Here is a 13,968-nt window from a genome sequence, read left to right as displayed (position 1 = left end):
GCTAATGATCATGTTCTGTGATAAGTTTCATTGTCATGAGTATGTAGGGATCTCTTTTCTTCAAACAAAAAAGGGAAGAATAGTGTACAAGAATGAGAAATAATGAGAACAAGAGGAAGAGCCCCCATTAGATAGATGGAAACTTAATGAATATAGCTGCTGTATTTGGAGATAAACGCAACTCTAATTCAGTATCTAATTATCTACAAAGTAAAACTCATAATTACCATATATGCACAATTGGTTCCAGCGATGTATGCCAGTTGCCATTTTGGATTCTGCATCAATCATTTTTATTCATATGATTCATTTGTATTAGGTTTTGGCAGATATTGTTAACTTGACTTCATGGCTGCGCTCTATCCTGTGTTGCGCCTGTGCTCGTTGCTACTGATGCACTTCATGGCTGCTACTGTGTACAGTAGGAAGTGGAGTTAAGAACAATATTGGTCAGCTGTCCTAGTAAGTAAGATAAATTTTGGAGACTGGATCTGCCAAACACTCCATCCTTAATTCAGATCGGCAACAACCCCAGCCAAAGAAAACCTTATTGTGTTTTCTTAGGATTTCAGACGAATCTTGATGCATAATAGCTACCTAACGGATCAAATAGTAAAACACACCGAACCTGGTTAGGAAGCTCTCTGCAGGCAAACTATTAGTGCATGAACTTAGAACTACACATATGCTAGTGGAATTAAGAACACTGTCGATTAGCTGTCTAGTACAATCTTTTGCTTATTTGCCTCGGATGAAAAAGAACACATTTACTGATGCAGATCGGCAAACCAACATCTGTGAGAGAATAAGCATTTTTCTCTTTTATTTTTACCTTGATAAGAGTTGTAGCTTCAGTGCATGTGCAAGCATGTGCTGGTTTCGTCTGTGGCTCTTGGTTGGCTCAGTCATTAGTTGCTCTTTTGTTTATGGCTGTTGGTATGTACACTAGGTAATGGAATTAAGAACATTGTTGATCCAGTAAGTAGGACAAAGTTTGCAGACTGGATCTGCCAAACACTGCATCTTTAATTCAGGTCGACAACAACCCCAGTCAAAGAAAAACCGTCCCTGACAACCTTGTGTTTTCTTAGGACTAAAAATGAATCTTGATGCACAATAGCTACGCTAACTACGGATCGCCTATAAGAATAACTGCAAACTGGATAGACATGTTATAATAATTCAGCTGAGCATATAGGAGCATGTAAGTTAACTTTGTTTCAGCTTCACACAAGTTACAATTCGCTAAAAAAAGCCAGCTAGAATAGCCAAATAACAATTTGGTCCCAAACACAGCAAGGTCCTATTTTACTTTCAACATGACCTGACAACATGACCTGACAATAGTTCAGTTTACAGCTGAGGACAAAGATTTTGTGCAGGACAAGGCTATTTGTTATCGATCAAATAAATGATTTAGAAACCATCAATAAGTAGGACTAGTGATTTATTATGAAGTTGCTTGGGTTTATTATGAAGTACTTTGATCATGTCTCTTTATTTGTACTGCTGCTAATATACTTTATATGATGATGAAGTGCTACTGAGTTGTGTGCAAATTTCATTAAATCAGTGATGTGTATGTGTGCTGTCAGTTATGTGTATGTGCTTATTTTAATCCAGTGAAATATGGCACTGAACTGTAGCTAGCTAAACGGTAGTTTTGCTTAAATTGGTGAAATTTGGCACTGAAATGTAGCTAACAATGCAAATATCTCAATGAATTCAGCTCTGTTTTCTGTGTGAAACTGTTGTTGTTAAATGAAGCCACATTCCAGTCCACATGCCAATGTATTTTCCATGTTGTGATGGAGGCCTTTTTTGCCTTGTCCACCCGAGAGGCCCTTGAGTTTGCTGGAATGTCGATTAACTTCCGTTCCAGCAAATTCGGGTACTCCATATGTCCTATTTTCAGCAAAGGTCATGCTGAAATTTTCCGTGAATTTTAGCATGACTTTGCTAAAAATAGGACATACGGGGTACTTGTGACTAATGCATGGGCCGGGGTATCTTAGTAGTTAATTAAGTAGGATCAAGTGCCCCGGCGTACTTGTGACTAATGCATGGCTTTTAGGGTGCCTCGGTGTCGATAAAAACCGAAATGATGAAAAGTTAGGCTTTTAGGGTGCCTTGGCGTCGAAAAACCCTCAATGATAAAAGCTTAGATTTTAGGATGCCTCGGTGTCGACAAACCCTAAATGATGAGACCATGATCTTGTTCCTTGACAATAACCAACTTTTTGACCAAACTTTGTTTCTATTTAGAGAGAAACATGGCCCACAACGATGAGGCCGGGGGTTCGGGCGGCAAGGCATTCTGGGAGCTGTCCCAGGAGATGGAGGAACAACCTCACTTGTATGAGGCCGCCGCCTTCCCCACCGATCCTGAGACCACGGATGGTGCCGCCGAGGATGACCACACGGATGCCACCACTGATGGTGCCGCCGAGGATGCCACCACTGATGATGGCGGCGCACGCACAGATAGCAGCCAGCCGAAGAGGCAACGGAAGGACCGGCGCCCGATCGTGCTCCGCACCCTCAAGGAGGAAGTTACTGAAGTGGACTCCAACGGGAATCCAACGGCGCCCGAACGAATAGTCAAGGGGTACTCGCTTCAGCTCGGGTGCATTGTCCGGAGCACCGTCTCGATCAACACCGAGAACCTGAGGCATCCTGACCGGGGGAATTTGCGCCACCTCCTCTTCACGAAGCTGCACGAACGATACAAGTTCCCCGCTGAATTCGAAAACACAAGCCTCAAAGGGAATAAAGTGAACAATGCTGCCCTCACGAAGATGAGCAAGGCCCTGTCTACTTGGAAAAGCAATGTGAAGAGAATGATCGAGAAAGGTGAGAGTTATGAGAAGATCAAGGAGAAAAATCCTTCGATCACCGAAGATGACTACAACGACTTCAAGATCAATTGCTCGAGCACCGCAAGCTCCCAATCAAGTGAGTGGGGGAAACAAATGCGGGAGCTGAACATAGGGGAACACACACTCGGTCCCGGCGGTTACAGAGTGGCGGAGCCTATATGGGACAAGGAGGAGGCGGACCGTGCCGAGGAAGGCCTACCGCCCCTCTTCGATAAATACGGTGACAAGCAGACCAGGAACTTTGTCAGGGCCCGGTACAAGAAGGACCCGAAAACAAAGGAGCTTACCACGGATCCGAAGACCAGGCAGCTTGAGCTTGTTCTGGTAAGGAATACACCCCCGCGTAATTAGCTCCATATGGTTGCATTCTAATTAATGAAGCCGAATTTCTAAATGGTTCACATTCCTTCCGCAGGCGACTGAAAGCAGTAGCGCGGGGTCGACTCAGAGCAACCCTTGGGACACCACTCTAAATAGGGGGTTGAATATAATGAAGAACAAGGATAAGCTCAGTAAGCCGACGTCAGCTGGTCGTGTGGCCGGCAAAGGCTTGTCGACAAAATGGGGGTCATACTATACCGCTGGTGTGCGGAAGGAGAAAAAGACCAGCTCGGAAAGCCAGGCGCGAGAGGTTCAAGAACTCAAGGCACAGGTGGGGCGGATTCCGGAGATTGTCCAAGAGCAAGTGGAACAACGACTCGGAGCGACGATCACCGCCCTTGTGCCTACCTTGATCTCGGGGTTGAGTGCGTGGATTGCGGGCGGCCAACAGGGGCCGCCCCCGATTCCTAGCTTCACGGCCAGCAACTCGCATAATGCGATGGCGGGGCCATTGGTGCCTCCGGCGGAGGCGGCATTGGTGTCTCCGACGCCGGCACGGGAGCTTAATGCACCCGGGTGTACGCCGGCCGGCACCTCTTCAGCAAGCGGCCGCTCCGTCAACTGCACGCCCGCCGTTGGCGGTGCCTCGACATTAGCCGAGCTCGACGCCATCATCACGGTAACTAATTAAGCCTCTCTCGGCCGAGGACTTATCTCCTTGCCTTTGACTGGGCATCCCTGACGCCCTACATGTTTTCGCAGGGCGCCGCCGACGTTCCGTGCACTCTCCTCCACTTCGTGAACAACGAGTTGGTCGATGTCGCCAAGGGCAAAATCGTTCAACTGGGCAACCCCTTATTCCACGGTACCCAGATGCCACCCAACTTGTTTAGGGTTCAACTGGTTCGGGTGCTGCCAGGCTGCGACGACTTGTTACCTCCGATTCGACCCGTCGGGGCCGACGATGATGACGTGATGACCCTCAGCGCCTGCCTGAGCTGGCCCCTGCTTTGGCCGAAGAGCCAGATTCGTTTGGGGGCGGGGGACACCACCCCAAAGACAACACCGCCAGTCGTGCCGGCGCCAAGTCGGCCCCATGGCAAGACCGCCGTAACGGTGCCGGACATCCCTATGCCACTGGATCCAAACATGCATATGGCACAGGATCAGAACGATGACGACGACGAGGATGATACATTTGGCAACGTCGATCAGTACTTTGCCGAGCATGGGTAGGATGGCGACTTCATGGGGCCTCCTTCTCAAGAACCAAACCCAACAAAAGACGTGTGCGATCTAGCTCGTACCGCGGAGAAGCCAAGTTGCAACAGGCGCCGTCTGGCGTTCAGCTCTCAGGAGACGCCTCCAGCTGCCGACTTCACCGAGCCTCAGATAGGCGAGGTGCGAAATATTATCAGCCCCAACACACTCAAGAAGGCGGTCTGTGAGCAGAACTCGGTCCCATTACAGGAGAAGAAGAAGGCACGCAAAATAAAGAGTAAGAAGGGTGCGAGCCAGCCGGCACCGAGTACGATCCGTGCTCAGGACGGGCCACCTTCACCGCTGGATATCTCGAGGAGGGTGCATGTGGCGGGTAGGGCAATGCTACCACCAAATATGCTCAATGCTGCAACCGGTGCTATGCGGAGTCTGCACGATAGTGTTCTTTCTTTGGAGAAGCGGCGTCTCAGAGAGAAGGATGTGGCATACCCGGTTTTCGTGGCCAAGGTGCCAAAGGGCAAGGGCTTTGTGGATGGCGACATCGGGGGTACGATCGTCCTGCGGTTTGATGACATCTTTGCTATGTTTAACCTTCATCCGCTGCACTACACCTTCGTTCGGCTATTTTCGCTGAGTATGGAGATGCGGATCATTCGCGACAAGACCCCGGACATCGTGATAGTCGACCCCTTCTACATGCGTGCCAAGATCTTGGGCAGCGCTGGGGACCGGCAAGTCGCGAGTTCTTACCTCGAAGGCGTCATTCTGGCAAACCAAGATAAGGATAACTTCCTCGTGCCTTACTTTCCCGAGTAAGTCCTCCCCTCAACCGGCCCGTAACATATGAATTCTTACTTTTCGATCGTTTTTCTTTTAACATTCCGTGTTTTCTGTAGTGACACACGTTGCACGCTCATCCTCCTAAGCCCCAAATATTCCATGGCCACGTATTTCGACCCGGACCGTCAGTCGAACGTAGACTACACAAATGTCAAGAAGGTTCTTGATGATGTTCTCCCCGGCTACGCCCAATCTGGAGGCACCTTCACCAGGCCTATTCGTAAGTACGGCAAGCACGTGTTCTCCCACAATACGACGTTCTGCTGCGTCAAGCAGCCGCCTGGCGGTCAGAAGGGTGCCTACTACGCCATCCATCACATGCGGGCGATCGTACGGGACCATCATCAACTTCTGCTACCGAGTAAACTCCAAGATTGGGCCGCGAGCGTGTCGGCAATCCAGGACGCGGACCTCCGACAAGAATTCTTTCGCATCCAGTCAGAGTTTGCGGAAATCATCCATCAAGATGTCCTTCGTACCTCGGGGCAGTTCTACCTCAGAAATCAACCGTCCAACAGTGACATCGACACAATGCTACAAATGCAGGATGACAACGCCCGTTCTTTCATGACTCCCACGATAGACGGCGGCTTCATCCACGCTCCGGTCCCTTGAGTCGAGTTGTCTAGTTCTGAAACATCGATTGGCTCATGTTGTAATTAAACTTTAATGAACTTGTAGTATGTCTCTTTGGTTTTGAGAGTCGTTCAACTTAGATGTAATCGATGCTATTAATGTCTTGCTTTTCTCTTCCGATCGTTCTGTTGCATAATTATATATTGCTTATGTATTGTCTGTGAATTGGTACTAACGTTTCGTTTGGCTAGTGCATAGTGATGCCGACGTATGTCGTGTACAAGGGTAAGGTTCCCGGAGTCTACGATGACTGGGAGGAGTGTCGGAGACAGGTTCACCGATTCAGCGGTAACAGTTATAAAGGGTACACCACTAGGGCCGAGGCCGAATCTAGATACGCCCGCTATCTAGCGGGAGAGGGGAGGGAGCGTTGGAGGAACCGGATGAAGACGAGTTTCATCGTGATGATGCTCATCGTGATGACCGCAGCTCTCTTCTATGTGATGGTAGTTTAGATGATCGATATCGACTTGTAATGCGAAGACAAACTCGCTACTCGCGGTCTCGAGACTTATAATATAATGTTCTATCTTTGTTCGGTCTTTTTAATTCGGAGACTAATATGATGAATTGTATTCGGAGACTAATATGATGAATTGTATTCAAAGACTAATCTTCTATTGTATTTGATGAATCTATTGTTGATGTGTGCTGTCTATATTTTGTCAAATTATACATTTTGTAACCTGTGCAAAAAACAGAAAATAAAAAAATAAAAAAAACCTAATATTCATACTAATGGCGCATCACACGACAGTGCGCCATTAGTATGACAGTGCATACTAATGGCGCATCACCGGGTAGTGCGCCATTAGTATGCTGCGGTTACTAATGGCGCATCCAGAGGTGGTGCGCCATTAGTATGCCAAAGCACCTGGGTCTACATGCCAACTGGGAGGCATACTAATGGCGCACCCTCGCATATACTAATGGCACACCAGGTGGTGCGCCATTAGTATACCAGATACTAATGGCGCACCAGCTGGTGCGCCATTAGTAAAAATTACTAATGGCGTGCTATCAGTGGCGCACCAGTGATGCGCCATTAGTGGCCATATTAGGTGCGTCATTAGTAGTGGTATTTCAAGTAGTGCCTCCCCAATAACTGGCATCTTTCCACCGACGAGCGGGCGTGCCCAGCGCCAGGAGATCGAGCGCCGCCGCCGCCTCCTCCCCCGACGACCTCTTCTACGACCCTAGGTCCCCCCCGACTCCGAGCTCTGGGACACCTGGTTAACAGACGAGCACGACGTGTGGCGCGCCTCCTTCTTCGCCGGCACGTCGTCGAGGCCACGGCGGCCACGTCCAGAGTGCGGAGCGGCTGCTCCCCATGTGCGCGGCCTCACGCCCACGCCGTCGCCACCACCGCCTCCTCGCATGACAGAGGAGGAGGAGGCCCGGCTGATCCAACGCGTCATGGAGGACTCCATGAAGACGCACGATGAGCGCCAATGGGAGGGCCTCCAGGAGATGATGGCCCTCTCTGCGGCCGGCGATGTCGCCATCCCCGAGCTGGAGATGGGGGACACTGAGGAGGAGGTCAACAAGGAGCTGCCAATCGCCGCTTTTCACCCAGGGCTGGTGGGCCAGGCGTGGAGATGGTCGTGCACGACTCCGGAGATGGCCGACGCCGTGGGGAGCGTGAACTGGTGCCCCACGCCGCCGCGGTCACTGGAGCGGGAGGCGTCATCACGGGAGGGGATGGTCCAGGCACCTCCCGCCTTCCAGCCCGACCCCGTGTACCAGGCACCGCCGTCCCACCTCTTGACGCCGCCGGCCTACGTCGACCTCGTCAGCGACGACGAAGACAACGTCGGCCATTGAGAAGACGGCGATGGGCACATCAGGAGCGCGCGGGCGGCGGTTTTTTGTTTTTGTTTTTATGTTTGCGTTTATATGGATGTGGACTGTGGAACTAGGGCCGTTTTGTGGCCGTAAAACCTCAAATTATGTTTATGTTTTTATGTTTGCGTTTATTATATTTTTTTTTCATTTTATTTTTTTTTTGTGTTTTTTTAATCACGTCCACCCCGGACATGATTTGGAATGTGGCCGCGCGTTGGGTACATCGATCACCCACAGGATCCAATCGGACATGGGTCGCTCCATTGCTGTTCCAAACTGGCGAAAACAAATTAAAATGGACTTCCGTGTAAGGTCGTGTGCTGATGGATTGCAGCAGAGTTGCGATCAAGGGTTGCCGCTGATCGGGCGAACCTGATTCCTGAGATTTAGGCTTAGCTTTTTTATAATGAGGATTGAGCAGCCCCTCTCCTAGCTGCTCCGGCCATTTGTGCCCGCGCCGACCTGTGTACGCGTGGCCAATGTCGGCATGTCTCTCTGTACTTTCAACCCCCTCCTATCAATGCAATGATACGCAATCTTTGCGTATTCGCGAAAAAAAGTAAGGTCTGTGCTCGAGTTAGCCTTAAACCCCGCTCTGCGTGCGCGCCAGGCCTGTGCTGTACCGCCTTTACTGCAGGCACCAGGTGGCCATGCCCCGACTCGTCGAGGGCCTACGACGCGACCTCGCCCGGCCGCAAGCGCAAGCGCGCGCCGGTGACATGCGCCGATACCCACAACACGCAACACATCGCGTCCGATCGAGCCTTCCCGCGGCCACACGCCGCACAGCCGCCCCCGCCACGTGCTCCGCGGCGCCTCACGCTCGCCTCGCCACCACGCGTGGGTCAACCCCACTCGTCAGCCAGAGCGAATGAGCGACGGCCGACGGTGGCAACCGTAACGGCAGCAGCGAGTCGGGTCGCGTGTTTATTAGTTCGGCTGGCACGCACTCGCGCCACACCGCACTCGTAGTTCTTCCACGGCGGCCACTTGCCTCCGCCCGTCGGCCTCCTTGGGTGCTCCTTTCTTTCTTCCTCCCCCGATGACCAGCTGAACCTCCGGCATTGCGCCGTCCGCACACTCCCACCGCCCTTCCCGGCTTCCGAGGTGCAATGGCGCCCTCCTCGTCCTCTCGCAGGGCCGAAGCTCCGCTCCTCCTGCTGCTCCTCTGCTGCATTTCCACGGCGGTCACCTCGCAGTCGCCGACGCCCGCGTCCTCGCAGGCCAAGACGCTCTACCGCGTGTGCCGCCTCCTCGGCTTCCCGCCCGCGCTGGCCGCGCTCGCCAAGGCGCCCGACCCCTGCGCGCTGCCGCCCACGCCGTCGCTCACCGTCGCCTGCGCGGCCGGCCAGGTCACGGCGCTCTCCGTGCTCGGCGACCGCCGGCCCGACCCGGCGTGGCGCACCGCGCTGCCCTCCAACTTCTCCGCCGACGCGCTCTTCACCACACTCACCCGCCTCCCGGCGCTGTCGCGCCTGGAGCTCGTCGCGCTCGGCCTCTGGGGGCCGCTCCCGGGCGCCAAGCTGCTCCGCCTCGGGGCGCTGCAGGCGCTCAACCTCAGCGCCAACTACCTCTACGGCGCCGTCCCCGAGCAGGTGGCGCGCATGTACTCGCTGCAGAGCCTCGTGCTGTCCGGGAACTGGCTCAACGGCACCGTGCCGTCCCTCTCCGGGCTCGCGTTCCTCCACGAGGTCGACCTGGGCCGGAACAGGCTCGACGGCGCGTTCCCGGGGGTGGGGAAGGCGGTGGCGACGCTCGTCCTCGCCGACAACAACTTCACCGGGAAGATCCCGGCGGAGGTGGCTTCTCTGGGCCAGCTCCGGTTCTTGGACGTGTCACGGAACCGGCTGGAGGGGTGGATCCCCTCCGCCATCTTCGCGCTCCCCGCGCTGCACCACATCAACCTGTCGCACAACAAGCTCTCCGGGCAGCTGCCGGCGAGCACGGCGTGCGCGGACACGCTGGAGTTCGTCGATGTCTCCGCCAACCTGCTCATTGGGGCGCGCCCGGCGTGCATGCGGTCCAACTCGTCGGCGCGCACGGTCCTCGACGCGGGCAATTGCTTCCGCGACGCCAAGCTGCAGCGGCCGAGTACCTACTGCAGCCCGGGGGCGCTCGCCGCGCTGCTGCCGCCGCCGCAGGGGAGCGGCGCTGAGCAGGGTGGGGGTAAAGGCGGCGGGGTGGGGATGGTTCTTGGCATTGTGGGCGGCGTCGTGGCAGGCGCATTGCTCATCGCGCTGGTGATGGTGGTGGTGCTGAGGAGGGCGAGGAGGCAGCACCCCGGGGTGATGGCCCTGCCGAAGTCACCGTTGATAAGGGCGGCGAAGAAGGGGGACAGCGCGAAAGCTACAGCGAAGATGTCCCAGAAGATCGCTACCCCTGCCGATAAGAGTAAGAGAAGAATAAATTCACCCTGCATTTGCTTTGATTGCTTCATTTCATTTCATTTGGTTACTGTGTGCTTCAATTAAACTGCACTCTTTACTACTAGTTCATCTAAGAAGGGGGCACAATATTATGGGCATTGTAGAAATGAATGAGTAACCTATGATTTGTGGTTCAAAGGGGCATTAGAGAATTGAAGGAGTAGTTTGAAACTTTGAATATTCGTGCTCTTGCGTATTTTATTTTTGAATCAAGCCTACTCACTTAAGTCAAAGTATCGTGGATCTTACTTAGACCCTGAGTTTTCAGAACATGGGACGGACCCTTATTCCTTGCTCCACAGAAGACTTTGATAAAGTAAAGCTGCAAAGTCAGACAACCAAAAAGGGAAAGAAAAACAATGATCAACGACTTATTAGCGATCAGTTAACATTTTGCAGGATACTAATATGCCTTGCCTAACATGGTCTGCATTTTCACAGGGCATGCATCGCAAGCCGCGATGGTAAATACGCTGGAAGTACCGGCGTATCGCGTATATACCACCGAGGAGCTCCAAGAAGCCACGGACAACTTTGCATCCTCCAACCTGATCAAGAAGAGTGCCCTTGCACAGGTATGTGATGCATCAATGCAACCCCTTTTGGCCATATAATGGTGGAGCTCTGCTTACTCTAGTCGTGGAACCATTGTGCAATTCAGTTCAACATATACTGCAGATAGCCTGATCATAGCAATGCACATATTTTGTTGTTGAAATTTGTGTGTTAAACATGTTAAGCTCTGCTAGCGTTCAGATCGGATCTTGTCAAATGGTCCACTCAAGCATCTCCATTCATAGTAGAGTACAATAGTGGGCTGCCAATTATTGTCCTCTTATGTAATTATTATTATGGTAGTCGCATTTGGTTCACATCTTATACACCTGACAAATAAAGGAAAAAAAATCTCTGTATTATTGGGGCTTGACAACCTGGCAAGTGTGGACTTCCATAAGCCTAATTACTTCACACATGGAGAAATTGCTTTCATTTTTTCACTAACAGTGATAGTACAACAATAGGTCATTCAAATCTTAATTGCTTTCATACCCCTTATTATTTCACATATTCGGAGTACACATGGGCGCGTTAGGCAGAACAACACACTAGGTGAGGATGGCAGCTGCTCCAATTTTTTCCTACCATGTGCACGAAGTCGAAATACACACTCGTATTTGTGCACATGGTAGGAAAAAAAATTAAGATTTGTGCACATGGTAGTGTGAGTGTCATCTGTGTGGGTTCTGCTCATCTACCGTGTACTACTTCAGGAAAAAGATTATTCAAATCCTAGCAATTTGAGTCTTTATAATTATGACTAACAAGATTGTTCCCTTGATATTTAGTGGACTGTTTTGGTCTACAATTGAATTGAGACACAAAACAACAGTTCATTTTATTATGTATTTATATTATACTACATTGCATCAGTTTATCGTGCACCATCAGTCTTTTTTAATCAGGTGGAGTTGAACTCTGTTTTCATCAATTCACCAGCTGTCTCTCTAGCAATTGTGAACCATGGTTCTGTTTTCAGTATAGTTTTCTCCGAGAAAGTTTGCCAAGACTAATTTTATCATTTGTTTATGCCCCATTCTCCTTCCCACTTACAGCATTACAACGGCCAGCTTCAAGATGGCACAAGAGTTTTGGTGAAATGTCTCAGACTAAAGCCAAAGTATTCTCCTCAGAGCCTGTCCCATTACATGGAGATAATTTCTAAGTTCCGCCACCGCCACTTGGTTAGCATCATTGGTCACTGTATTGTCAATGATCAGGAAAATCCCACTATTGCTAGCTCGGTATACCTCATTTCTGAATGTGTAACAAATGGATCTCTAAGAAGTCATCTTACCGGTAAGTATAGCTGGAGACATCACATGTACCATTACCATGTAGTATAACCAAATACCTGCAACTATCTGGCTTTACCCATTTGATGGCTTCACAGAGTGGAGGAAGCGCGAAATGCTGAAATGGCCGCAGCGGGTTACTGCTGCCATTGGTATCGCGAGAGGGATCCAGTTCTTGCACAATTTGACTGCCCCGGACATTGTACAGAATGATCTCAACATTGAGAATATTCTGCTGGACAAGACCCTCACTTCAAAAATTAGCGGCTTCAGTCTGCCGATGATGTCGACCAGCAAGAATGGCAAGGTACTTTTAGAATATTGGTCAAGTTTATTTTTTTAGAATGTTGTTGAAGTTCCTCACTTGCCTGACAGATATGTTGTAACCGTTCTTATCTCGCAGCTGTTCTCTGAAAACCCTTTCGCTGTCCAGGAAGAAAACGACCATGGCAGGTACAGTGTTCAGAAAGAAAGTGACATCTGCACTTAAATAAAATGGAACTAGGCCAGCTACTAGTTATCTGAACAGAGAACAGGCATGAACCTAATGATTAGTTGTTGGAACTCGAAAGACGCGAACCTAACCTATAAGACTGAATGTGGATTTGATTACGCTGGTCAACTTGTAATCCAAAATGACTATGGTTCTGTCTGTTTGCAGTGCTCAACCTGCAGAACATGGGGACAGGGATGACATATACCAGTTCGGCCAAATTCTTCTTGAAGTGATCACAGGCAAACCAACGGCGTCGCGAAGCGAGTTGGAACCCCTGAGAGCTCAGGTGAATCTCAACTTCTCAAGCTTCATATTCACATCACACTGAAAGCTTAGAACTTCCTACTGTACTTCTGAACATAGTATTGCATTTTGATTCTGAATTTGCGTCCTGTGTCAATCCGTGTAGCTGAGCGGGGCCCTGGCTGAAGACCCGGACATGCTGAAAGACATGGCCGACCCGACGATCCGCGGCACATTTGCGGTGGACTCCCTCAGCAAGGTGACTGAGGTGGCCCTCAACTGCACGGCTGGTGACCCCAGCGACCGGCCTTCCGTCGACGACGTGCTGTGGAACCTGCAGTACTCCATGCAGGTGCAGGACGGGTGGGCGAGCAGCGAGAGCTTGAGCTTGAGCGTGAAATCGCAGGCGTGGTGAGTGCGATGCTCTTTTGTAGCGGTGCACCTTTATGGCTGGCCTTTTGCTGTGGAAGGGAGAAGCAAATGTTACTTATTCCCCGTATATAGAAGCGTGCTACTCCAGAACATGGGGAGTATTTGTTGTTTTTGTCGTCGTAAACTCCAGCACTATTAAGTCGAAATCATTAGAAAGAGATCACTAGCTTTTCTTGTTTTTTTAAGAGATCACTAGCTTATTTTCTGTTGTTTGTTGTATAAACACCAGGGCTATCATGTTGAAACCATTAGATCACTAGCTTATGCTGACATCTGTCTATCTATCATCTATTACTATATAATTGTTAAACCTTGTTATTTTATTGTGTTCCGAATCCCATACAAGTTTTGTACTACAGATGGAGTCCTACCGGACTACGTCATGCCAACCGTGCTAGACATAGCATGACTACAACTCTGTTTGGTGTCCACCAAGAAAGAGAGTTGTTTGCCCCTTTATATAGTATCAGTTAGTCATAGAATAGATGTGTGAGAGAGCTCCACCAGATTAGCATGTAGAGGGTTTGTCCTCTCGTGTAATGTAATGCTTCTCCCAATTATAGTGATACGCGGCCGTGCGTTTCGTGGTTTTTTCCTACAAGGGTTTCCATCCAAAAATCCGTGTCTCTCTGTCTCGTTTATTCTCGGTTTTATCTAACAAACCTAAATGACTAATATTTGTTGTATATTACTATTAAATTTATTATAAGCTCTCTGTTTCAATCACAGCATGCTCCTCTTCCCCTTAGGGCATTCACAGTCGGATCCTTCAAAAC

General features: G+C 50.3%; 1 protein-coding gene across 1 annotated transcript; it reads left to right on the top strand.

Moving 5' to 3' along the window:
* Positions 1-8,578: 8,578 nt before the first annotated feature.
* On the top strand, positions 8,579-13,510 carry LOC123157264 (probable LRR receptor-like serine/threonine-protein kinase At1g14390). Its single transcript, XM_044575521.1, has 7 exons — positions 8,579-10,133; positions 10,610-10,743; positions 11,782-12,025; positions 12,120-12,328; positions 12,425-12,474; positions 12,683-12,803; positions 12,927-13,510. Exons 1-7 carry the CDS (start codon positions 8,855-8,857, stop codon positions 13,173-13,175), a joined length of 2,286 nt encoding a protein of 761 aa, XP_044431456.1. The 5' UTR covers positions 8,579-8,854; the 3' UTR covers positions 13,176-13,510.
* The last annotated feature ends 458 nt before the right edge of the window (positions 13,511-13,968 follow it).

Source organism: Triticum aestivum, chromosome 7B, assembly GCF_018294505.1.
Source record: "Triticum aestivum cultivar Chinese Spring chromosome 7B, IWGSC CS RefSeq v2.1, whole genome shotgun sequence".
NCBI lineage: Eukaryota > Viridiplantae > Streptophyta > Magnoliopsida > Poales > Poaceae > Triticum > Triticum aestivum.
This window is presented reverse-complemented; position numbering and strand designations above follow the sequence as displayed.

Bases quoted from the DNA above. Each gene is read 5' to 3' on its own strand.
- LOC123157264 (XM_044575521.1), top strand. From the start codon at position 8,855: ATGGCGCCCTCCTCGTCCTCTCGCAGGGCCGAAGCTCCGCTCCTCCTG. The intron at 12,026-12,119 runs GTAAGTATAGCT...ATGGCTTCACAG, and splicing joins TCTAAGAAGTCATCTTACCG to AGTGGAGGAAGCGCGAAATG. The intron at 12,804-12,926 runs GTGAATCTCAAC...CAATCCGTGTAG, and splicing joins TGGAACCCCTGAGAGCTCAG to CTGAGCGGGGCCCTGGCTGA.